The sequence below is a fragment of the Haliotis cracherodii genome, unplaced genomic scaffold (assembly GCF_022045235.1).
Source record: "Haliotis cracherodii isolate W230 unplaced genomic scaffold, xgHalCrac1.p SCAF_33, whole genome shotgun sequence".
NCBI classification, from domain to species: domain Eukaryota; kingdom Metazoa; phylum Mollusca; class Gastropoda; order Lepetellida; family Haliotidae; genus Haliotis; species Haliotis cracherodii.
This window is the reverse complement of record NW_027266290.1, coordinates 264532-291480: the sequence shown is the minus strand read 5'-3', so window position 1 is coordinate 291480 and position 26949 is coordinate 264532. Positions and strand designations below refer to the sequence as shown.

The window sequence follows — 26949 nt, the reverse complement described above, 5'->3', positions numbered from 1 at the left end:
CAGTCAACAACCATCTGACATCTGGTTCTAAATTTAGACAATTTTATGCACCTGCGTTTCAACTTTGATATTTGAATGGGACCGGGGTGCCACCTGGTTTTGTCTGGTGCAACTAGATATTTATGTCAATATGCACCTGGTGCAAGTTAAAGGGGAAGTGTACACGCAAAAATCACTTTCTTTCTTTTTCTAAACAAAACGCATTTTTAGAATTAGTTAGTATCTGTGTTTGAAAATATACACTCATTTTTTTTCACAGTGAAAGTAGGAAGCTCACAATAGTGTGAAAGTGATATGCCGTTATGAGGCCTTCGTTTTACGAGCGAAATAGGCCTGAGTTACCCCCCTTAGATTATGACGTAATTGGTGCCAATTCAACTGGGTCCCTGTCTATTCTCAACGCAAAAGATATCAAGGACCAGTTTGCGGTAAAACAACATGGTCTACGACACACTCCGGCGCAGTGGTGTCTCAGCATAACACAATTCTGGCTGGCATCTGAGATGCTAGAATCACAAAACTGTACCTACACCACGTGAAGCAGCTCTAACAAAGCATGATGACGTCATAATGTTTATCAATTGGCACCAATGACGTCATATTGCAAGGGGCATAAGCCATGGTGTTTTTGTTATGGAAATAGAACACTTGGTAAATGTGAAAAATATGAATTGTTTTAGTGCAAAAAATATGTTAATTAAATATGATGTTTTTATATCTTCTATGTTAACACTTTTAATGTGGAAAAAGTACAAGAAAAAATGGTTCATTTCCGTGTGAACTTGCCCTTTAAGTCAAGTCCCCTCGAACCCTGGCTACTAAGGACATGTTCTACCCTGGAAACTCCACACGGTGTGGAGTAGAGGAACATGGTGTGGAGTAGAGGAACACGGTGTGGAGTAGAGGAACATGGTGTGGAGTAGAGGAACACGGTGTGGAGTAGAGGAACATGGTGTGGAGTAGAGGAACATGGTGTGGAGTAGAGGAACATGGTGTGGAGTAGAGGAACACGGTGTGGAGTAGAGGAACATGGTGTGGAGTAGAGGAACATGGTGTGGAGTAGAGGAACATGGTGTGGAGTAGAGGAACAAGGTGTGGAGTAGAGGAACATGGTGTGGAGTAGAGGAACACGGTGTGGAGTAGAGGAACATGGTGTGGAGTAGAGGAACATGGTGTGGAGTAGAGGAACATGGTGTAGAGTAGAGGAACATGGTGTGGAGTAGAGGAACATGGTGTGGAGTAGAGGAACATGGTGTGGAGTAGAGGAACATGGTGTGGAGTAGAGGAACATGGTGTGGAGTAGAGGAACATGGTGTGGAGTAGAGGAACATGGTGTGGAGTAGAGGAACATGGTGTGGAGTAGAGGAACACAGTGTGGAGTAGAGGAACATGGAGTAGAGGAACACGGTGTGGAGTAGAGGAACATGGAGTAGAGGAACACGGTGTGGAGTAGAGGAACATGGAGTAGAGGAACACGGTGTGGAGTAGAGGAACATGGAGTAGAGGAACATGGAGTAGAGGAACACAGTGTGGAGTAGAGGAACATGGAGTAGAGGAACACGGTGTGGAGTAGAGGAACATGGAGTAGAGGAACATGGAGTAGAGGAACATGGAGTAGAGGAACATGGTGTGGAGTAGAGGAACATGGTGTGGAGTAGAGGAACATGGTGTGGAGTAGAGGAACATGGTGTGGAGTAGAGGAACATGGTGTGGAGTAGAGGAACATGGTGTAGAGTAGAGGAACATGGTGTGGAGTAGAGGAACATGGTGTGGAGTAGAGGAACATGGTGTGGAGTAGAGGAACACGGTGTGGAGTAGAGGAACACGGTGTGGAGTAGAGGAACATGGTGTGGAGTAGAGGAACATGGTGTGGAGTAGAGGAACACGGTGTGGAGTAGAGGAACATGGTGTGGAGTAGAGGAACATGGTGTGGAGTAGAGGAACATGGTGTGGAGTAGAGGAACATGGTGTGGAGTAGAGGAACATGGTGTGGAGTAGAGGAACATGGTGTGGAGTAGAGGAACATGGTGTGGAGTAGAGGAACATGGTGTGGAGTAGAGGAACACGGTGTGGAGTAGAGGAACACGGTGTGGAGTAGAGGAACATGGTGTGGAGTAGAGGAACATGGTGTGGAGTAGAGGAACATGGTGTGGAGTAGAGGAACATGGTGTGGAGTAGAGGAACATGGTGTGGAGTAGAGGAACATGGTGTAGAGTAGAGGAACATGGTGTAGAGTAGAGGAACATGGTGTGGAGTAGAGGAACATGGTGTGGAGTAGAGGAACACGGTGTCAATAGTGACTCTGATCGACCACATCGTTTTCAACATATCCAAATATAGTTCCAAGTTTAATTGTATTCTAGTGAGTGAGGTCTTTTGGCATCTTTAGCAATATTCGGGATGGTTTAAAGCCGAATGGTTAAGTGTTCGATTATGACGCAGAAGAGTGAGTGAGTGAGTTGGGTTTAACGCCGCTTTTAACAGTATTCCAGTTATATCACAGCGTGTCAGCTTAATGTGGGACGAAAGCCCGAAGTGATGCAGGTCTCAGATGTTTACCACTTCGGTGAAACCCACGAGCACGGGCATGGTGCTGACAAACCTAGAAACATAATCGGGGAGAACCGGGATTCGAACCCACAATCATAGGTTTCTGGCGTTCCCAAGGGACGCAACTCTGCACAGCGAATTGCGACTGGGCCACCCATGCCCCCTCACATGAAGCCCGTTTCCGGTGTCCCTTCTCGTGATATTGCTGGAATATTGCATAAAGCAGTGTAAAACCAATTAAACCATCTCCATTTTAGCAATATTCCAGCAATCCTGGTGGAGATACTTGAGATGAACAAGTTACCTACAATGTGTTCTGATTGATTTCTCAGCTGGCTACGTGAAATTAGTACGCTGCTGGGGATGTAACACATGAGGACAAAGTCATCAATATTCCCTGCAATGGTAAATACTTCTGGTGAATAGGTCAACTAGTCAACTGACTTCATGTCAAATGTAACTGTATCAAAAGGCACCAGTTCACCATCAGACCAACCTACGTGCCAAGATTGGTGAAACAAATGCAAAATAACAGGCCCTACTTACCCAGTATACATGTGTCTGTTGTGATTCCTGAAATCAAAAGTGAAACATTTACCACGTAACCATGTCACCAGAATCCATGTTCTCATTATTCGAAACAAAGAACCTGCAAAATGTTGCACTCAGCAATATTCCAGCTTTAACACAGCAGCCTGTAAACAATCAAGTCTCCACCAGACAAACATGTTGTTGATACCATGAGCCATGCCACACCAGTGGCGGTATGATGACACACAATGAACCTAATCACCAAACCTGACCATCCAATCAATTTAGTCACCTCTTACTGTTGTTTGTTTGTTGTTTAATGACACACTCAGCACTTTTCCAGGTATATGACAGTGGCCTATAAACAATCATTATGGACCAGACTATCCACTGATTCATATTGTGAACAACAAACCACTTCATCTGGGCTTGATGACTCACAAACCAAGTCACCAAGTCTAACCAACTGATCCCTTTAGTCACCTCTATAGCAGCGTTAGAAATTGGCACTAGTCCTGTTGTCCTTGCCAAACTGCCCAATAGTGTAGGGATCCTAAGGACTAGTAGTCCTTAGGATCCCTTGTTAGGGCTTTGTTATATGTTATCATTTTAAGGACTAGTTGGATAAAACTGTTAGTTTCCATCGCTGTATAGGTTGCTTGGAACCCCCACAGAGGTGATGTGGAATGAATCACCCAATCTGCTACAGATAAGAGTCCCTTCTTGTCTGCCAACCTACCCTACATCCCATGTAGAATGGAGTGACAGTGACGCGGATGTTCTCGGTGGTCTCTCGATGAACGTCGGACAGCTGCAGCCAAGGGTGGTTCTTCTCCTGCCATGCTCGCAACGTCTCCCGTGCCATGAAGGGAGGTGCTAAAAGTTGATTACAAAGAGAAGGAACATCATTAGTCGTTCAAGAATCTAGCTCTTTGATTGGCCATTTGCCGTGTTGTAAAAATTTTACAAACCTGTAGAGGTTATGAATTCTCTGATGAAATCCTCCTTGGGGCACTTATTGCATTTTCCTTGCTGAAGAAAATCTACATGACATAGTTGTAACCATTTTCCTTAATAAAAAATGTTACCACACAAAAAACTTCGTTTTTGTATGATATACGACCACCCTTACGGGGCCTCACCACCAACGGCGCCTCACGCCAGGGGGAGCAACTCTCACCCAAATCACTTTCCATATGTCCAATGGTGACGGAATGTGGGGAGGTGGGTGGCCGTGCCCCAAGGAGGATTTCATCAGAGAATTCATAACCTCTACAGGTTTGTAAAATTCTCTTTCTGATTAAATCCTCCTTGGGGCACTTATTGCATCAGGACAGACTCCCAAAGATAATCTAGGAAGTGGCATCCGTCAGCAACAGGCGTAAATAAATACATCGTATTTGATTATTCAACAGAATAAAATATTGAGTTCAATAAATGGAACCAACCTTATCGTGAGGCACCACCGTCGAAAAGCGGGGGCTAGAGACAGGGCGTGGTCGACCATATATTATGATAAAGCCTGTTTTCGCGGCTTGTCATAAGTTGAGAACTCGAAACACCTCCCACCCCCACACTTTTTTTGAACAAGTGATATAGGGGAGTAGATCACGAGAGACCATAACCAGCGCTGAGCTAGGCCAGAGGGTCCCCGAGGATCGAAGGAGCGCGTGCGCAAAATACGAGTATTATCGAGTAGTAAGGACTGATATTTATCGACCGCAGAAGATAAAACCCGGACCATTACCGAGCAGTATAACCGGAGGACTGTCTAAAATCTCGAATGCTCAATCGGCTAGAGATTAGAACTTTGCCCCGTTCGGAGAACTGACTGACCAAACCGAGTACGCTCGCTTGAGTGTTTGTCGAGTTGGTAAGGTTTGATGAATCGTGCTCGACTGGCTCCAAATAGCCGCGGAGCAGATCTGCTCAGTGTGCAGAGCCGCGGCGTACGCTCTTGATGCAGCCACTGCTCTAACCTAATGAGCCTTCAACCTGGTAGGGGGGTCCCTGCCTGTAAGCGTATACGCTGTACAAATGGTTGAAACTATCCACCTCGAGATAGATTGTTTACTCGCAGGTGAGCCAACCTTCCTACCGCCGTAACAGCAAAATAGTTGGTTATCCTTACGGACACCAATATTTCTGCTGATATAGGCCATGAGAGTCGTGCGGACATCCAAGACATGAGCATGTCTTGCAGTGGTCCCCGACGAGGAAGGCTGTGAAAGAGCAGGTAGCTCAATAGGAGCCGTTCACGTGGAAGCGTGTGCGACCCTTTGACAGTAAGAGTCCGGTAGTCGAAAACTGACTCTGTCCCGGTGATATTTATCGACCGCATGGAAGACAGTTATTTCGGGATCGGCTGACATAACACGAATGTCGCCTACCCGTCTGCCGGACGTTACCACCACAAGGAACGCCGTCTCCCAGCTCAACAGCTGAAGAGAGAGAGACGACAGATCCCGAAAGGAAGGACCGGACAGCCAATCGAGAATGATTGACAAGTCCCAAGGGGGACTGATCCGCCGGACTGGCGGTCGGATCCTGTCCACACCTGCTAAAAAGCGCTGCACTAATGGGTGTGCACCCAGAAGTGCCCCGTCGACAGTGACGTGAAAAGCTGCGATAGCTGTAGAGTAACCCCGGACTGTTGATGCGGCCAGGCCGTCATCTAGTCGCGACTGGAGAAACTCAATCACGGATACGAGATCTGCAGAAAAAAAGATCTGCAATCCCTCTATCGACATGCCAGGGCGCATAGCAGGCCTATCTATCGTACTGAACGTTTGTCGAATCTCTCCGCGAAGCCAGTATTGTGTCTGCAACTCGTGCAGGAATACCGCTCTTCTGGAGGCGATTCCTGACAGTGGCTAAGCCACCCATTGAATCCTGGGATTCGGGTGGAGGGCCCCGTTCTGGGATAGGAGGTCCGGTCATAAAGGTAATATAACAGGAGGCTGAGACAGAAACCTGAGTATTACTTGAAACCCACTCTGCGCCGACTAAAGAGGTGCCAGGAGCACAATTAGTCGCGCAGGCTGAGTGCTTAGCTGAGACAGGACCTTGGAAATCAGAGGTACTGGGGGGAATGCCCACAGAATTCTGTCCGTCCAATCTAGCTGGAAGGCGTCCGGTGCCACCGACCTTGGGTCGTGGACTCGGGAGCAGAACGTTGGTGTCTGGTGATTCATCACAGACGCAAACAGATCCACCTGTAACGGCCTGTATAACAGGGAGAAAATCCCGAATATCCCCGGGTCGAGCCTCCACTCGTGAGGAGCGAGGATCCGGCGAGACAGAGCGTCCGTACGGACGTTGTCCACCCCCGGGAGATAAACAGGTAGCACCCTGATATCGTGCGAGTCGCACTATAGTAGGAACTGTCACGTCTTTCGTCGAAGCGACGGAGACGCCGTTCCCCCCTGCTTCCGGATGTAAGTCATCGCCGTTTGGTTGTCCATCTCTAGACGAACCACTTGGCCACGAAGCAGACCCGGGAAGCGTTGGAACACCAACCTGACCGCTCTCAGTTCTAGCACATTGATATGCAGTTTGATCTCCTGCTGGGACCATAGTCCCGAGGCAGTGTGATCATTCAGAACGCCTCCCCAGCCGGAGAGTGACGCGTCTGTTTGAACTGTGAGAGACGGAACGGGAGTGTCGAGGGGGAGCCCCCGGGACAGATTCCCGACCTCGGTCCACCACTGGAGGTGTGTAATGAGCCAATACGGAGTCTCGAGCACAGTCTCGAGATCTTCCGAGTTCGCCCAAAGTCGACAGAGTGCTTGTTGAATGGGACTCATTCTCAAGCGCCCCGCCAGACCAAATCCACTGTCGCCGCCATGTTGTCCAGTAACTGGAGCTATGTACGAGCAGTGTGACTTGCGCTTAAGGGACTTGATATCTTGTGACAGAGATACACGTCCTCTCACCGTGTTGAAATTAGCCACTAGGAAGACTAGATTCTGAGTGGGGCTCAGATCTGACTTCTTGAGACTGACCATCCACCCTAGCGTGATCAGAATATCTATCACTTGTTGTGTAGCTATCTGACTCAGGGATTGCGATAGAGCTCTTAGTAACCAGTCGTCGAGGTACGGATGGCAGAACCGACCTTTTGACCTGGCCACTTGGGCGGGACTCAACATCAGCTTGGTGAACACCCTCGGGGCCGTGAAGATCCCGAATGGTAGAACCCTGAACTGATAACACCTCCCGTCGAAAGAAAACCTCAGGTATTTCTTGAACTCGGGGTGTATTGGTATGTGGAGATAGGCGTATTTAAGTCTATTGACGTTAGCCATTCTCCTGTCTCGACAGGCGAGATCACTGTTTGGTGACTAGGAAACAAGTCGAGTAGAAGCCCTCGCTTTCCTGTCCCTCGGGACCCGGTTCGATCGCAGCTTTCATAAGTGCGTCAACCTCGGCACGGAGGAATTCCGTCTTCTCTCGGGTAGCAGGCACCGGAGTGTGCTTTATCCCGGAGAAGGGGAGGGGCGGATGATGTTTCCACCGAGGCAAATGGCCATCCCTTAAAATGGACGGGGTCCGGGGATTGTGATGTAACTGTCTCCGATTCCTTCAGGAATAGAGCCAGTCGGCCGCCTACGGGGACATCCGGCTTGAGGCAGTGAACCCCGGCTGTCGGCAGTTCGATAACTTGCGACTGTGGGTTCACCCGGGGCTCTTCGGGCGCTAATGGGAACCCATCGTTCCCAGCCCCGCGAATAAGCTGTTGGTCTCGACGAGCTGCCTTGCCCCGGCCCGTGCCTCTCTTGCTCCTCCCGGCGCCCTTATACCTGAAGGAAGCGGCGGCTTCCAAGCAGGTGTGGACGTCTGACCCGTGCGTTAGCGTAGGGGGGGACAATTGGAGAGGCCCGCTTACGCGGTTTTAACGCTTGGTACCTCCAACATGGCCTCATGAGTCTTTGATGGAAGTATACCATTGAGCGGCCTCTCGGACCACCTGCTGAGCCCCAGGGAAGAGGGTGGCACCCTCTTATACGGCAAAGCAAGTAAGTCTTGGCATGTGTAAGTCGAGTATTAGATACCGACATCCACCGCCTGCGCATGCCCATAACAGCGCACATCATCTGCGAGGCACAGCTACGAATAGCGTCCCGCGTAAGATAACTGAACTTCCGTTAGTTGCGCGGCCAACTCCGAAGAGTCGACCGGCCCCTCTCCCGCTAACTCCCTCTGTACAGCCGACAGATACGCGGAGTGTACGGACACACGGAGCTGTTGGCATGCATTATGATATTGCTCCTCGAAGCATATGTAAGCAGCCTTCAATTCCGCACCGCACGCGGGAAAGGGGGGCAACAGCCGGCCCTGCTTGACCTTAGTCAAGTTGGGTGTCTCCGACTCTGGCATGGGCGCAGCCACCTGAGGCAGTACCTGGACAATCCTGTCCCGCACGTGCCTCTGCACCCGGCCCGATGCCGAGTCCCGGTGCCGAGGTGCCGGAGGTTCAAGGGAACCCACCTGGCACCGGGCTAGGTATCCACTAGTGGAAGCCTCGGCCTCGGAAGAGGCGTCTGGCTCCGCTAGGGAAAGTTGTGCGTCGGTAGTGCACGGGCCGAGCCGGCGCCCGCCACCACTACGCTGGGGATCGACCGCGAGCCAGAGCCGAAGCTCGGTCTCGGATCGTCCCCGAGACAAAGGGAACCAACCTTGCTCCGGGGCAGGTATCCACTAGTGGAAGCCTCGGCCTCGGAAGAGGCGTCTGGCTCCGCTAGGGAAAATTGTGCGTCGGTGGTGCACGGGCCGGCGCCCGCCACCACTACGCTTGGGAGCGACCTCGAGCCGGAGCCGAAGCTCGGTCTCGGATCGTCCCCGAGACAAAGGGAACCCCCCTGGCTCCGGGCTACGAATCCACTAGTGAAAGCCTCGGCCTCGGAAGAGGCGTCTGGCTCCGCTAGGGAAAATTGTGCGTCGGTAGTGCACGGGCCGGCGCCCGCCACCCTTCCGCTGGGGAGCGACCTCGAGCCGGAGCCGAAGCCCGGTCTCGGATCGTCCCCGAGATCAAGTGGCCTGCCTCGGCCAACGCCGGGCATAACACAGATCTCGAAGCCGCGTCCGGCGCCGACAACGGGGAAGGCTCAGCCCGTAGCTCCTCCGGAGCCGAGACTTCACCTCCTCCATCATCGACGCCATCGGCGAGTTAAGTAACGCAGAACAGTCTGCCAAAGACAGTGCAGGAGAGGGTGCAGTGCTTACTACGGGGACCCTCGAGCCTTCTCCCCCGGCCCCCGGAGAGGGAGCGGGGGAGACAATCTCGGCAGCTTTTTTACCCTTTTTAGATGGGGGGGGGGGGGGGGGATGTCTTAGTAGATCTGATATCTACCCCCGCCTTTATATACCTCTTTAAAGTGGAACAAGTCAACTTGTCTCTTTTGGGGGGTAAAGGCAATGTCCTCCGCCAGACATATCAGGCAGCGTTCGTGCCTGTCTTAGAACAACCCGTACACAGTTTGAAGGTCTTTGTAAACAAGACCGTAATTTCTGAGGTGGGCGGGAAGGGTATTAACGTGTATCAGTGCGATATAAAGATCGGAAAGATACGTGCATAAATTGTGAAACTAGAAGCAAAGGCGTAATGTAGAATGCGATTTGTAACGCGATACTAATAGCCAATGTCGTAGTTTAACTATAACACCAAAGGGGCGTGTTACGCGCTAAGGTGTAAAACCCGTAAAAAAGGTAAGTGTAGTTTATAAATTAACACACCACCTTGGGTTTTGTAAAGGAAAACATTGTAGTCCAATGCTGTATGATATAACAAAACCCCAAGCCGTTTCTTAATGGCCTTGGTGTTACATGTATCAGCCCGTGGAACTACAATATGGACGCCATTACGGCCATTTGAATTCAAAGGTACCGTGCACGTGGCGTCAATTACAACTCTATAACTTCACAATGCGAGGTATTACGCCTTTGCAATGAAAGAAATGTACCATACATACAGTTTGGTCAGCCATGGTTCTTGTCGAACGATAGATTTCTCTTATTTTGTCTTGTGTGAAAAATCAACACGTCTGTCTCTTACAGATGACATAAGGAAAGTGATTTGGGTGAGAGTTGCTCCCCCTGGCGTGAGGCGCCGTTGGTGGTGAGGCCCCGTAAGGGTGGTCGTATATCATACAAAAACGAAGTTTTTTGTGTGGTAACATTTTTTATTAAGGAAAATGGTTACAACTATGTCATGTAGATTTTCTTCAGCAAGGAAAATGCAATAAGTGCCCCAAGGAGGATTTAATCAGAAAGAGAATACATATAAGCTTGCTGAAAGATGGGTATAGGCCTAGATTACAATATAAATATGCCTCGATAGTATGAGTGAGTGAGTGAGTTGGGTTTAACGCCGCTTTTAACAGTATTACAGTTATATCGAGGCGTGTCAGCTTAATGTGGGAGGAAACCCTGAAGTGATGCAGGTCTCAGGCGGTTACCACTTCGGTGAAACCCACGAGCACGAGAATGGTGCTGACAAACCTAGAAACATAATTGGGGCGAACCCACAATCATAGGTTTCTGGCGTGCCCAAGGGACGCAACTCTGCACAGCGAATTCGCGGCACCTTAGACGACTGGGCCACCGGTGCCCCCTCTCGATAGTATGAAGCCAGTCACTCTCCAACCAAGAGTCCATTGCAGCCAGCTTGTCAGTCACATCATCAAGTCTTATACAGTCCATTCATGGTTTTTCATCTCTACACATTTAGACAAACATAACTTTCATTGAGTAAATATACAAAAACATCAAGAACTATTTCATTTGTGTATCTATCCCCCACAAGCTGTCATTGAAGCCCTAGGGAGAGCTAGTGATACGGTCACTTTGATGTGTAAAGCTATGTTCTCATGCACTGCACTGCACTGCACTGCAGCAGTTGTAGAAGTTTGCTTGTATAATTAAGCAAAACAATATGTAAAGCGCACCAAAAGGCTTGCATTATGCCATCTGATCTTATTTCAGAAAAGTGTGTTGCTTTACTAACAAGGGAAAAGTCTTGTCACGTGATAACCCTACACCCATGGTGTGTCCACCAGAGCAGAACATTGTCACAGAATAAGGCGAGGAGAGCTGAATAAATTTGCGGGTTATTGGTTACCGTTTACAGACAAAAGTTTCAGAAGGTTGACATCTTGTCCCATTAAAGTTCATCAATGACTTTACGAGCTTGGTGGTACAAGGCTGATGTTTACATCTATGACAAACTCTTCTGAAAGATTCGTTTTGATGGGTTAACTTCAAGATTATAAACAAGATCAATTCTGTGCAAAGCTAGTGATAAAGGGAGATGGCGACATCACTTCCCAACAATGTTACTGGGGTGAGGGAATGGTCAAGTTTACATTTCATAAAATAATGGCGATACAATCAAGGCTGACATTTAGTATCCTCGATACAAGATACCCAGCACTCTAAGTTCATTTTTTTATTAGGGAGCCAAGTGGCTCCTAACATGAATATGTTAGGAGCCAAACCTAATATCTCGAGGCTAAAGGAGCCAGACTGAGAGATCACATGGGTTTTACGGTGTGAAGTCTAAAAATATTTTCCAAAATTCTGCATCCCTAGGCGGGTGTGCACAGTATGCTTACATAATAAGGAAGATATTGTCTCCATTTACGTTTATTTTTAGGTACCTAAAGTGGCTAGTAGCAGATCAAATTTAGACGCAAATGAAAAATTTAAGTCACACTTGCGACCAAAATGGTCACTACTCAGACAGCACCATACCCGTGCTCGTGGGTTTCACCGAAGTGGTAAACGTCCGAGACCTGCACCACTTCGGGTTTTCCTCCCAAATTAAGCTGACACGCCATGATATAACTGGAATACTGTTAAAAGCGGCGTTAAACCCAAACCCAACTCACTCAATCACTAACTCACTACTCAGGGCTGATAACTGTTTTTATTATCAACACTGACGACCACTTACAGCTGTCTGTATCGTGCATGAGGAACTTGTCGAACAGCTCGTGTTGTATGGGTGAGCGCTCGGTGCTGGTGTAGGGGAGGAGGTCTTCCTGGGCCACGTAGTCCAAGCCTGCAACACACAACCACTGTCAGTATATTGTCAAAGTATTTACACACCCGTGAAGATCCGGGGTAGCATAGGTCTTCAGCAACCTATGCTTGCCGTAAAAGGTGACTATGCTTGTCGTAAGAGACGAATAACGGGATCAAGTGGTCAGGCTTGCTGACTTGGTTGATGCATGTCATAGTATCCCAATTGCGTGGATTGATGCTCATGATATCAATCACTGGATTGTCTGGTCCAGACTTGATTATTTACAGACCACAGTCATATAGCTGGAATAGTGCTGAGTGCAGCGTTAAACAACAAACCAACCAACCAACCAACCAACCAACCAACCAAAGAATTACAGCCTGGATTGAGAGAAATATTATTGTTTCCGTATCATAAATACATTTGAGGGAAATACATGGTATCCTAATATTTGATATTTACAATTCGAAAACACATGAAGAAATCTTCTTATAATATAGTGTCATTCTTAAAATAATTGATGTGTCGAAAACACATGAGGAAATCTTCTTATAATATAATGTCGTTCTTAAAATAATTGATGTGTCGAAGACACATAAGGAAATCTTCTTATAATATAATGTCATTCTTAAAATAATTGATGTTAAACATGTTAAAGACATACCGGTAATTTGTTTCATTGAGTGAGTGAGTGAATATGGCTTTACGCTGCTTTTAGCAATATTCCAGCAATATCACAGCTAGGGACACCAGAAATGGGCTTCACACATTGTACCCATGTCGGGAATCGAACCCGCTTTAGGCGTGAAGAGCGAACGCTTTAACCACTAGGCTACCCGACCGTCCCTTGTTTCATTGAAGAAACCACGTCTGAATACAGTGTTTGAGTGAACTATATTTATCATATAGTGCTATGTCCGTCTTCATAATCACCCACACATTAGGCTAAAAACAATAATAGTCTTGGTTCTCAGGCACTGCCCACATCATCATAAAGTTTCGTTATTGTTTCCATTCTCAATTTATTTATTTTTGTGCATTGTGTTGAAGTATTAGGATTTTTAATTATTTTTTTGAAAATGGAATTAAAAACAAAATGTGTGACAGACTTTATGATGATGCCGGTGGTGCCTGAGAACCAAGACAATAATTTTTCTAGCCTTAGGTAACTTCTAGCTAAACTTATTGAGAATGTTAGTCAATCGTTTACAGCGCAACCAAAAACTGCGTTTTACCTGGGATAGCGTACAGAGCTCGGCTGTTTTCCTGGTTACCAAGGAATGTCACGGCTTCCGTCTGTGCTCGCTGAAAGAGTAAAATGATTTTTTATGATAAAACTGTCATTATTACTTATCCTAAGTCATACTAATTTGCTTATCTCTTCTTCTTATTCTCAGAAAGTTGTGGAAACTTCCTGTGCTGCGTTCCGGGAGAGCAGAAAACATCTCACCCCAACGTACCCCTCTCGTGGGCAGGCACACTGGAACCAAGTGATTAACTCATCTGACCTATCACTCTTAGCTTTCTCCTAACATTCTTAAGTTGAAATCACATTGGGGAGAGCGGCCCGGCTGTGCGGGTGCTTCAGTGTATGAGTCAGGATAAGTATAAAGGACATTTTTAGATAAAAAAATGCAGATTTTACTTATCTTGACTCATACTAATTTGCTTTAATCTCACAGATGGGGGCAGGTCTCAGAATTGCTGCATGCCAGAGACATCTTCAGTGGCCAAGTCTCCAAGGTAATGATTCGGTAATGATTCGGAAAGATCTCCGGAAAGCATCCTTCCACAATAGTTGGAATAGAGCAACTCTTGTTCGAGGCTAAAGCTGCTGCTATCGCTCCTACTTCATGTGGGTGGGATGCTTTAGGTGGGTCCAGACCTGCTGCTCTGTAAGCTCTTAGGATGACTGCTCTCATACAGAAGGAGACAGTTGTTCTGGAGACTTCTGAGGAAGCATTTCTCATGAACGGGATGAATAGTCTTCGCAGTCTTTTTCTTTTAGAGCTTGACTTTTGAAGATAGGTGTGTTGGGACCTAACTGGGCAAAGGGACAGTCTTCAATGTCCTCTGATCCAAGAATGGACGAACACACTGGGCGACTGTTTTTTTCGTGAAGAAATCCAATCTCCGACATACGTCCACCGCTGACAAATCAGTTGAGTGCATGTATTTCTGACATTCTGGCTGCTGTAGCTAGTCCCAGGAGAAAAAAGGTCTCTTGTGTCAGATGGTCGAAGTCATCTTCATCTTCAAGTGGTTCTCAGATGATGGTAAGATGTTGCTATGTCCAAATCCCAACCTGGGGCTCTAAACTCTTTCTGTAGATCCTAAACTTTGTAGAATCTCAGCAGGGCTATGAGTCAGGAACTTTGGTGAGTTTCTCTCGGGTAGTCATAGTTAAGACGGAGATGATTGCTGCTAATTAAGTTCCAAAGATTGAGCCATTGAGGTTTCTTGTGCTCCTTAGATGACACAAGACTTCCGCAACTTGTGGTGAAGTAGCTTTGTTGCTGTGAACCCTTTTCACAAGCTGGACAAATTTCTTCCACTTGTCGTTCCTAGTGGATCTTCGAAGAGGTAAGGAGACTGCCTTAGCTGCCCTGGTCGAGTAGCCTTATCTTGTGAGGTTGTTCATAATATTCTCCATACTTGAAGCTCTTAAAGATCTGGGTAGAGGTCTAGGAAGCATGTTCTCACCACAGATAATGCCAGCATGTTGGTGGACAAAGCATGAGGATCTGGTACTGGGCACATGAAGGTTGCTATCTGTCTGTTGAACCTGGCTATGAACAGGTCCACTTATGGGCAATCTTCTACCCTTGTCGCCAGTTGGAATGCTTCTTGATGAATAGTCTGGAAGGTAATTTAAGGTACTGACGTTTACTACAATATCTGAAAAACTATCGGACCTACTGCAGTCAAAGTTGGTATGAGATTATTAAACAGTCATACATAACTGGATATTACATTTAAAGACAATCGGAGGATGAATAAAAAATCTGTCTATTTAGCTATCACTTTATTTCATCAACAACCAGACCTGTTCGTCACGGGTGGAACGAGCATTCATTGAAACAGACATCTGCATAATGCTACCCCTGCGTCACAGGGCCATATGACCCAGTTGAACAAATCAACTTAACTCGAAAGGGTGCACGGAAATCACGCATGTTGAGACGCCCAGCGCTAACACCGTATTCGTGCGTGCTATAGCATCCATTCTGTTGGTGACGGTACTGATGGTCTGGACTGGATGTCTGTTAAGACACTGGATGCTCCTGGGATGTGTCTTGCTTTGATTCTTAGATTCAGGCTGTCTGTTAACTTGTACAGCTGAAATGTTAACCTCAGAAGGGTTACCAACCATGTCGTGCCTTGGAGGTTTATGTAGAAGGACACAGTTGAGTTGTTCGTTCTTGTCATCAGATTCTGTCAACAGTGATGCCCACTGAGATATTGCCCAGATTACTTTCTTAAACTCTAGGTGGTTGATGTGGAAGAGCTTCTTTTCTTCTGTGGACCACAACCAGATGCTACTTCTGAGTCGAGGTGGGCCCCATCATTGGAGTACGGCATCTACAAATAGCTGTTGTTGTATTCCAGCTCGTTCAAATTAGTTCGTACACAAGCATTTGACCTAATTGTCCACCATCGGAGATGTTTGTTCAGGTGTTGTGGGAGTTGAAGTTTGAGTTCTTGTTGATCTAAGAACGGCTTGAGTAATCTTTGTATGGGATGCAGATGAAGTCTACCTTGTTTTTTCAAAGCTTGGGAGGAAGTGGGTAGACTGATACCTGTTTGTGAATTGCTGCTGAAGGTAACTTTAAATTTTGATCCTATGATCTTCTGGAACCTGGATAAGGTTCTGTCCCGTCAGGAGCCTGAACCCCCATGAACGGGGGATCTTGAGAGGGTTGGAGGTCGGACTTCTGATAATTGACTTACCATCCTAACTGTGTTAGTAATTTCAGAGTGAAATTCAGTTGGAGTCTGAGTAGCTCTGCTTTTGAAGGATTCCCTTGTTGTGCAGAAGGGTCAAGATTGGTTTCGTCCCTCGTGTAAATTCCAAAGGGTAGGATTGTCCAGTGGTGATGGTGTCCTTTGCATAGGAAATGCTGATATTTCATGGAGGCTGGATGGATTGGGATGTGAAGGTAGGCATCTTGGAGATCGATGCTTGCCAGGTAATCGTCCTTCTTTATCACTTGTTTTAGTTGTGGTAGGTCTGAATTTGTCTGGCTTTTGAAAATACTTTTTTGTTGAATTCTTTCTTGTTGTAGATTAAATGAAACCTCTCATTTGAGCTCTATTTGGGGACTCAGATGATAGGTGGATAATAACTTGGGAGTTTGGTTGTACTATCTCTACTGCTCCTTTCATAAGAAGTGTGCCTATCACGTCTGTCAGCATGTATTGCAGTGTCCATGGATATTGAACAATCAGTGGATTGAGAGAAAGAGAGGAGGTTCTGGACCGTAGCCCTTTCTGAGAATGTTTGATACAAACGGGTCATCCAAGACGTCCCAATTTCTCCAATATCTTGCCAGTCTTCCACCTACAAGTGGAAGGTCCCAGTCATTCAACAGCTCTGCTTCATTTGGTCTGTCTTAGGGTCTTTGAAAGGCTGTGGTCATGCCTCCTGGATAGCTAGTGGAACCCTTGTCCTTTGCTTTCTGGATTCCAGAGAAGAGGCTCTTGAACTGTGTCTTCTGCATTGATTGTCTGCACATAGAGTTCATTGTCTAAACTGATTTGATGAACATCTGGTCCTCCTTGTAATCTTGGACCACCTCACTAATACTGCGGATGTGGCCATCAAAGATGTCAGAGGAATCCCATGACTGACGCAGTTGAGGCTTTGCATAAAGATCACACTAATGGGAGTTGGCTATCAAGCCATGGTGACAAAGAAGAGTTGGTCCAGCTGAATTGGAACTGACATCTTGATTCTTTGTGTAATCATCGCTGCGCTAACTTCTTTGCGTCAACACGTCGTCAACATGTCCTGTGTTTTTAATCCGACATCAAAGTATATAATCTTCATCAATCTCCAGAGCCAGGAGAAAAGTTGCCATGCTGTAAAGGGAAACTTCTGGCATTGAAGTTTAGTGGTGGTACTGCATAGTACCATAGTGCATAGTACACTGAGTCCGGATAGCCTTGATAAAAGAAGCATCAAGATACTTATCTATTTGAAAGATTGGATTGATAAGAGCAATGGTCAAGGTGACAAAGTACACACAATTTATGGATAACTGCTTTTATTACTGTAAAGGCAACGTTTCGGTATAGATCCTTATACCGCTGTCAAGCTCAAAGGCTGATCCTGTTGCATGGCTAAAACGACCTGCAGAATAACACTAGCTACCAAGTCAGTGTTTGATGAAAAAGCAGGTACAGAGCCCAGCCGCAAAAAAAGGAGGTTGTGCGAATTTTGAAAGCTGCTTGAGGACAAACTGTTTCGCGAGGGTCAGGGGCTTCCCCGAGGTCGGAGACTGCACAAAGGTTTATGGCCGCGCGAAGGTATGTGCCTGCGTGAAAGGCTGAGCCTGTGAAAATGTCGGAGGTTTGTGGAATAACTGATGCTGCGCAGAGGTGGTCCGGGTTGTGATCAGAAATATGAAGCAGACACTTTATCCACAATTTCATGATGAAAACAGGCAGAATTTCAAAGGGCGAAAATTAAAAAAAATTCTTGCCAAATTAAAAAAATAATCGATTAATTTGATGAAGGGATGACAGGAAAAGGCCATCTGAACCAAACAATTTAATGGGAATGGATAATTTCGATTGGATGGTTCAGATAGTAAGTACAGAAAAAATATTCTCAACTAGCTAGTTGGCTCGAAAATAATAATTTAGTGATGAGTCAGGCAGGTTGGTTATGTGGTTAAGGTACACCTGCCCATGAGAGGGGTGCATCTGCATGAGATGTTTTCTGTTCTCCAGAAACGTAGCACAGGAAGTTTCCACTACCTTTCAGGAATAAGAAGAAATAAACAAATTAGTATGAGTCAGGATAAGGTAAAATTATTCACTCTTAAGGTAACTTCAAAGTTTGTTTGACATATTTCCATGTGTAGGTATATTAGTCGATTCACTTTCTAGACACTGTAAGTATATAAGCATGATAACTGTGTTCTGACTGAGATGAAACGTCTTCCATTATGTCAAATATTTCCTTGCTTAATGATTAATGAAGGACTCAGCAATATTCCAGCTATATGAGTGAGTGAGTGAGTATGGTTTTTACTGCTCTCAGCAATATTCCAGCAATTTCATGGCGGGGGACACCAGAAATGGGCTTCTCACATTGTACCCATGTCGGGAATCGAACCCGGGTCTTGACGTGATGAGAAAATGCTTTAACCACTAGGCTACCCGACCGCTCCTCCAGCTATATGAAGGCAGAAAATAATCAAGTCTGGACTAGACAAACTTGTGCTTGATATTGTGAGCAAAGATCCATTGAGGTAAGATGAACGCAATAAATGAAGTCAACAAGCCTGACCACCCAATCCATTAAGTTGCCTTCTGCAACCAGTTTGATTGTTTGTTTGTTTGTTGTTTAACGCCACACTCAGCAATATTACAGCTATATGACGGCGGTCTGTAAATAATCAAGTCTGGACCAAACAATCCAGTGATTGATATCATGAGCATCGATCCTCGCAATTGGGATCGATGACATGCATCAACCAAGTCAGCGAGCCTGACCACCCGATCCCGTTAGTCGCCTTTTACGACAAGCATAGTCGCCTTACTAGAATAGGTTACTGGGAACCTACAGGTACATATAAGACATGGTGGTATGTTGTCATATATAAGAATGGAGTACATACAATGTGTGGGCAGTCCCTGGCATCGATGAGCACCTGGTAGTACAAGTGGTTCTTGCCCTTAACCTCCTTCCCTATAGCTGTGGTGTTGTCATCCACACTCCTGTAACACAGAACACATGGAACTAATGACAACTGTAAATTGCATGCCTTGCCCTGAAGCTGTAGTGTGGTTGTCTGCACCCCATCTTCCTGAGGCAAGGGAGTTAACTGACTGCAAAAGTCCAGTTTCCAATCTTACCGAACGAGGCTGGAATATGTGGGCTTTATCGTAGCACCACCAGTGGACTAGTATGAGTTATGTCCCTGCTATGTCCCTTCAATTGACTACCTCTCATATCACTTGCATTTGCTTCAAACAAAATGGCGGCACCTAGTCAAGACGATCTGATCATAAAGATCTATATTGTAATAAACGGGTGTTACTTCACGAAGTACATTGAATCACATGAGAACCTTGATTAAAAACATGAAAATATTTCGAAAATATCGTTTAAGGCTAACTTGACAGTACACATGCATTGCAAGTTCTGCAGTCGACCAAAATCTGCACAGCATTTTACGAATCGGATGTTGATTTCGTTACGCGATTTTGATTGGACTATGCAACGATTTGTTAGTCCAGTCAAACCATAAATTTGGCCTAGTTTGGCAAGGGTGGAAACTGGACTTTTATAGTCAGTTGCCCCCTTGCCTTGGGAAGATGTCCGCACCCTCTACACAGAACACATGGACAGCTATAAAAAGGAATATATGCATGATGTGTCTATACTTTATTTATCAACCACAACTGGCTTCCACAGAAGATATACCTTGGGAGAAAACCTAGGAAATATTGCTTCAATGTAATTGCATCGCAATTGATCTCTCTGCCACTGACGGTGACGTCACAATGGTCACCAAAGCATTATGACGCAATTTCATTGAAGCGATAATGCCAAGGTGACATTGATTGAGCATTATCTCCTGCTGAAGAAAGTTCTGGATGATGATAAAGGTGAGGTGAAATGGGGTTGAACGTCGCGTCCAAGATTATTGCACTTATATAGCGACGTGCATGCACGTGTGTGTATGTGATGCTGCTTGTACTAGTCCGGACTGATGCCGATTCATAGTGCTAGCCCACTGAGATACCATGCTGCACTTTAACATGAATGCCCCACTCAGTATACTGACTCCGAGCCGACCAGTCCTTGCTTTAGCCCCTTAATGCCGAGTGCCAGACAGGGTAACAACAGGATGATGATAAAAGCCTCTTCATTTGATGTTCTTCTGCTAAACATGCTTAACTTAACCATGTTATCGAATCCAACAAGTCATTGTCTTGACATACTTGAGGATGAGGTCAGACGGATTGTCTAGATCGCTGTCTACAGCTTCTGTTACCATGGTTACTTACTTCTCCTCAGTCTTCGTGGCTGTGTCTCGATCATACACTCGGGCCAGCCATGGAAAGAGGACAATACCACGATAACCAAATATGCGATGCAGGAACAGCTGAAACAATTATGTATTGTATATTTATGACATCACCTTGATTAGCAATTGGTTGACACTGGAATTGTTTAGTCCTAAGTTAGACAGTTCTACAGATCTAGCTGTCTTCATGTCTGACTGCCTTACTGGTATATAGTAGTGGGATGATACAACGATGCATCAGTGGATCGCGATATCTTACTTCTCGATAAAAGTATCGATCACAATCACACACTGAGTAAAAAGAATCGATTCTAACCTTAAAAGTATTCTTTAATAAATGTTGCACAAAACACTAATTACAAGTGAAAATGAGCAGTGAACATGGTGAAAAGGTATAGTTTTTCACCCATTGCGCCATACTGTCAACAGTAATTTGTTGGTGTGCCAGGTATTTGGCCATCCTGTCTATAAAAAAGATGGCTTATGCACCACTGATAAGAGCACATGCAAGTATCGTGATACGTATCGGATAGTGAGCAAGGTATCGTGATATGTATATGATCCCACAGTTAGTCTATCGTCTCAGCCCTACTGCTATAATACAGCATTCTACAGCAACAGGAGTGAGTGAGTGAGTACGGATTGACATCACTTTTAGCAATATTCCAGCAATACCATTGCGGGGGACACCTGAAAATGGGCTTCACACATCGTACCCATGTGGGGATTCCAACACGAGTCTTCAACCACTAGGCTACCCCAGCCCCCGATACAGCAACAGGAATGTTTCCTCCCATTCATCTTGTTAAAGCCTGCCTTGGAATCTAGAGAAAAATGGTGCATGGGTGACCTAGTAGTTGTGCAGAGTTGCATCCCTTGGGTACACCAGAAACCAAGGCTCATGGATTCAAATCCCGGTTCACCCCGATTATGTTTCTTGGTTTGTCAACACCGTACCTGTTCTGGTGGGTTTCACCAAAGTGGTAAATGTCTGAGACCTGCATCACTTTGGGCATTCCTACGACACCAAGCTGACACGCTGTGATATAACCCAACTCACTCAAAAGTGAAAAACATTTACAAATGTTAATAGTTTTACGTTCTCACTTAAGTATAACGATAACCTGTGACTAAAATGATTAACAATAACGATTCATTATCATGATTATATATGTAATATGTCATATTTGTTTGCATGTTTGTTTGTTGTTTAACCCTGCACTCATCATATTCCAGCAATATGACGGCAGTCTGTAAACAATCGAGTCTGGATCAAACAATCCAGTAATTGATATCATGAGCATCGATCCCCGTAATTGGGATTTGATGACATGCATCAACCAAATCAACAAGCCCGATCCCATTAGTCACCTCTTACATCAAGCATAGTCACCTCTTACCACAAACATGGGATGCTTAAGTGAGTGAATGAGTGAGTATGGTTTTAAGCTGCTTTTAGCAATATTCCAGCAATATCACGGCGGGGGACACCAGAAATGGGCTTCACACATTGTACCCATGTCGGGAATCGAACCTGGGTCTTCGGCGTGACGAGCGAACACTTTAATCACTAGGCTACCGGACCGCCCCCCTGGGATGCTAAAGAGCTATTCTAACCCAAATCTTCACAGGTCCAATATGGCATGGATAGTATTGGGCATCTGATTATAAGAAACAGAGTTCTAAGCAAATGCTGTAATTGAAACAAACACCTACATCTCCTATTCCTATAACCTCTGATTAACACTGTCAGAGAACTACACATGGATAATCATAATACGGCATGTACAAGTTGCGACCCGTGAAGACCCGGTGTAGAATAGGTCTTCAGCAACCCATGCTTGCCGTAAGAGGCCACTATCGGGATCGGGTGGTCAGACTCGCTGACTTAGTTGATGCATGTCATCGTATCCCAAATGCGTGGATCAATGCTTATGAGATCAATCACTGAATTGTCTGGTCCAGACTTGATTATTTATGCTGCCGTCATATAGCTGGAATACTGCTGAGTGTGGCGTTAAACAACAAACAATCAATCAATGTACAAGATGGAGAGTGAGCAGAGGCGGGGAATTTGGCTTTAACCCATGTTAACAGAGCTTTGAATAGTATTTCAGCTTCAGAGGTGGAGCCAGGATTGTGAAGGAGTGTGTATGTCTGTGTGTGTCTGAGTTTCTGTGCGTGTGTACACAATACCCATACACAATGACATTGACCTGGCAGAGGACACAGGGGTGAGTGAGTGAGTATTGTTTTACACTGCTTTTTGCAATATTCCAGCAATATCACGATGGGCTTCACACATTGTACCCATTTGAAGTATTGAACCGGGGTCTTCTCTGTGATGAGTGAACGCTTTAACCACTAGACTACCCGACCGCCCCAAAGGACACAGGAAGCTTATACCATGTGTTCTGACAATGAAATAATGGAGAAAGCCCAAAGTGATGCAAGCAAGACAAGATGACCACTTTGGCGAAAGTGAAACCATTGAGTCGGTATTAAGCGGTAAAACCAAGTATCCTAATCAGTATAAACTGGGATTGAAAACCCAGAGTCAGCAGATGCTGCCTCAGCCAGACAGGCCCTATGTCCTACAGCATGTACAAAGTGGCAATTCTGAACAACAATCATAAAAGGCTCCCCCTCCCTCACCTACCTGCCCAGTCTCATAGGAATTTCCATGTTCTTTCGGTGTTTCTAGTATCCCAACTTCTGCCAATCTGAAACCAAATGAAAATGATTTAAATGGAGCTCAACTGTTCCACTGTTCCACATAGAAGGGTTTCTCCATGTTTCATGCTCAAGCACACTGACATTATCACCGATAATGCCCCTATTTTTTCAAAATTGCTAATAACATGGATATCAGATATGCTGATAGAGTGAGTATACTTTTAGGCTGCTTTTAGCAATATTCCAGAACTGTGGCGGCCAGAGACACCAGAGATGGGCTTCACACAATGTTCCCATATTGGGAATCGAACCCGGGTCCTGGATATGGTCAGCCAATGGCCCAATGACGTTATAAAAACAGCAAATGAAAAGTCGGTTACCCTATTGAGACCGAGACTACAACACTAACATTTAGTTACATTATGTGTATAAAATGCATAACTATGCATTTCTGATAGTTACATACTTATTCTAAAATACAAAAACCGACCGTAGTTCGCTCAAATTTTTTTTAGGCGAGTCGGGTCAAAACCTTTTTAGGCGAGTCGGATTTTAGGCGAGTTTGGTGTATCCCGAGTCAGATAACCAGACAATCCAGTGATTGACATCATGCGCATCGATCCACGCAACTGGAACACAATGACATGCAACAAACAAGTCAGCGAGCCTGACCACCCGATCCTGGTAGTAGCCTCTTATGACAAGCATTGTCGCCTTTTACAGCAAGCATGGATTGCTGAAAAACTATTCTACCCCGAGTCTTTACGGGTCACGTATTTCGTAACCAATTTTATTGTCAGGGACCAAATGTGCCCACTTTAGGTGACAGCACTAATTATAATGGAATAACAGCACAGCACCCAGGAAAGTGCACTCCTGAAAAACTCACCAGCTGCACACTACCATGACCACGAATCTAGACCATGTTGGTTTGGGTTTTTTTTAATTTTGGTCATCACGCCGTCTGGAGCCTAATGTTTTACAGTTTACTAATCTAGTCGATCTATACTGTTACTGTAGATGCCCTATCCCTTTAATAAGATATCCCTTTAGAGTTAAATGGATCACCTGGTAGACAGATATCTGTGACAGGGCTTTTTGGTGGCAGTACATCTCACTGGAGCAACAACACGACAGACAAAATGCCGAAAAATCGACGCCATCTTTCACAGGAAGCATACACTTTTTATCTCCCCTTACACCCAGGCCGTGTTTAGTGGTAGAGTGCCTGTAGTCGATTTTCAGTTATTTTGCCTTCCGATATTGAACTGAGTCTCACATTAAAAAACTCTCACAATTATACATTTTTGTTTTTTATTAGTTGCTTTGTTTGTTTTGTTGGGGTTTTATGTTTTGTTTCTTTTCGTATGCTTGGTACAGTATTTTGTAGTTGTTATTTTTGTTGTGTTTTTTGTTTGTTTTGGTTTTTTTTAATGTTTTTGTTTTTTGTTTTTTGTTGTTGTTTTTTGGGGGTTTTTTTGTGTTTTTTTTTTTTTTTGGGGGGGGGGGGGGTGTATTGTAGAATGCAAAGGCAGTTTCAGTCGCAAGTACGGGGTAATACAAAGATGCAGAAGAAACATAAAGGGTAAACATACATCTATTGCCATAGATCAGTTTCAAACCATGTGATTACAAAATTACGGAATCCTAATAACGTCAAAATAAGTCAAGGTCAAAATATGTGGCGTTGTCGCAATGTTGCCTCATCTGCTAAATGCGTTAAAATGAGCGACAATGCGACAAATGGTCAAAATGTCGCATTGTTGCGCTTTGGTGTTAAGTTTGACACTTTTTGCTTGTTTTTGTACGGGTGACAAAGCGACGATGTCCCTTCTAATATTCCATACATACTCGACATTAGTTCGATCTGTATTTCAGTATAAGTCAGTGGGTTTCGTGAGAAATATACAGGATATGACTTTTAAAATTAGCAAAATATGATACTGTTCTAAGGCCAATCTCATCGGCTCCCCTCTCCTGTAATAAATGACCAGTTCCTAAACGACATCCGCTTACCGGCTTCAGACAGCGCTTTATAGATATTGGGCCTCCATATAGACGGCAAAACATTCCGTGTCTTCCTTTCTCCCATGTTTATATAGCCATTACATCGTTGGTCCAAAGACATATATGCGTCCATACACCTTTGGTTGGTCATAATACACAAAACAATAAGCAAAAACACATTAACCATAAGCCTTCTCCTATAAAAAATATATTGCCCATGCCATATTATACGTCCACACAGAAACACATCAAAACACACATAAAATGTTTCAAGCCATCAGCACGTTTTCCTCGGGCGAGCAGCCGTCAACAGCCGAGTTGTGATTTCAGACGACTTGCCACGTGGTGTTGTTTACGTTTTACGGCCCTGCACTATCACGTGACCGAATAAGTCGCGACACTGCTCTTCACGACACGATTGTGAAAACCTGCTTGCTGCTTGCTTGTTGTCAAAATCAGGTGTTCTCTCTTAAACGAGTAATGATATAAGATAAAACAGAGCACTCTCATAGTATATATGTTATAAACACTGATATTAGGTTCACATTTAAGTGTCAAATTAATGATGTATGGTACTGTATGCTGTCTGTGTGTAGGCGGGCTTCTGGTGACGTCATAGTTTGATCAAACAATATATTGCGATGTTAATGGAACAGTCCGAATTCGAGGGGTGCAACTTATCGAGCGTAACAAAGTAATCAGTGTAGGATTCTTGGTATTATCAATAAAACGTTTTAAAACATCTTGTCAAGCTCTTTCTCCATTTAGAGTTTCGTAGTGCTGGTAAAACTGACCCAAAGACTGCACAATTTGTGTAATATGTTTTCGTTTTGACATACTGTACACCCTTGCCGTCTTCACGCCTCCTCTCCATATATGGCACGGCAACTTATACTGGTCATGTGATCCCTGAGATTAATCTGGACCAATCGGAATTCAACAGATTAATCTGAAGAGTCACGTGACCATTAAGATTAATCTCAGCCAATCGGCGTTTTCAAGATTAATCTTGACCAATCATATCCCGTCAGATTAATCTAAAACATCACCTGACATCTGAGATTAATCTTAGCAACTCATAATGCACGGAGAGTCGGACATGTAATGTTTGTAGAATCAGATATAGCCTGTTCAAAGCAGATATAGACATTGATCGCTCAAGGGGGTTGCGATGGCGTATTTCACGGATATTTCTTAAAACTGATGTATTTACCGAAGCATTGACACTAGCTGATTGCTTAATGCTGAAACATGTACGTATGCAAAGCAGCCTTCATTGAATGTTAGATCTGTATCGTTTCGGTTCACACGAATCGGATACTGACAATTTTCATGTGCCACGTTTAGCCGACTTTTTTTTCATAATTGGTCCTGTTTTCTATTTCAATGGGGCGGTGGGGTAGCCTAATGGTTAAAGCGATCGCTCGTCATGCCAAAGACCCGGGTTCGATTCTCCACATGGATATAATGCGTGACGCTCATTTTTGGTTTCCCGCGATGTGATAATTATGGCTGGAATATTGCTAAAAGCAGCGTAAAACCATACGCGATATTTCTCTTTGATAGGCATATAACGTATATGATAACAGTATAGCTTGGTCCATGAGCAGAAATGTGTTTGTCCCGGACCAATGCCGGTTTTATGGTGCTAGCCCACTGAGATTCCATGCCACCGTTTAACATGGATACCTCACTCAGACACAGTATATTGACTCCGAGCCGACCAGTCCTTGTTCAAGCCCCTCACTGCCGAGTGCCAGGCAGGGAAACAACAAGTACCCCTTTAACGTCTTTTGGTATCTTTGTTTGTTTGTTGTTTTCCGCCACACTCAGCAATATTCCAGCTATACGATGGCAATCTGTTAATAATTGAATCTGGACCAGACAATCCAGTGA

At 45.1% G+C, this 26949-nt stretch overlaps 1 protein-coding gene across 1 annotated transcript in view; it reads right to left on the bottom strand.

Annotated features, from left to right (window-relative positions):
* LOC139477389 (polymerase delta-interacting protein 2-like) overlaps positions 1-24211 on the bottom strand; it is a 30102-nt gene extending 5891 nt beyond the window's left edge. The window contains exons 1-8 of the mRNA XM_071259951.1: positions 24115-24211; positions 23030-23093; positions 20351-20448; positions 18955-19054; positions 13342-13411; positions 12035-12142; positions 3821-3957; positions 3097-3123 (exon numbers count right to left, since the gene is read on the bottom strand). Coding sequence (XP_071116052.1) covers positions 3097-3123; positions 3821-3957; positions 12035-12142; positions 13342-13411; positions 18955-19054; positions 20351-20448; positions 23030-23093; positions 24115-24209 — 699 coding nt within the window. The 5' untranslated portion in view covers positions 24210-24211. The remainder of the gene's footprint in view (positions 1-3096; positions 3124-3820; positions 3958-12034; positions 12143-13341; positions 13412-18954; positions 19055-20350; positions 20449-23029; positions 23094-24114) is intronic.
* Positions 24212-26949: the final 2738 nt, after the last annotated feature.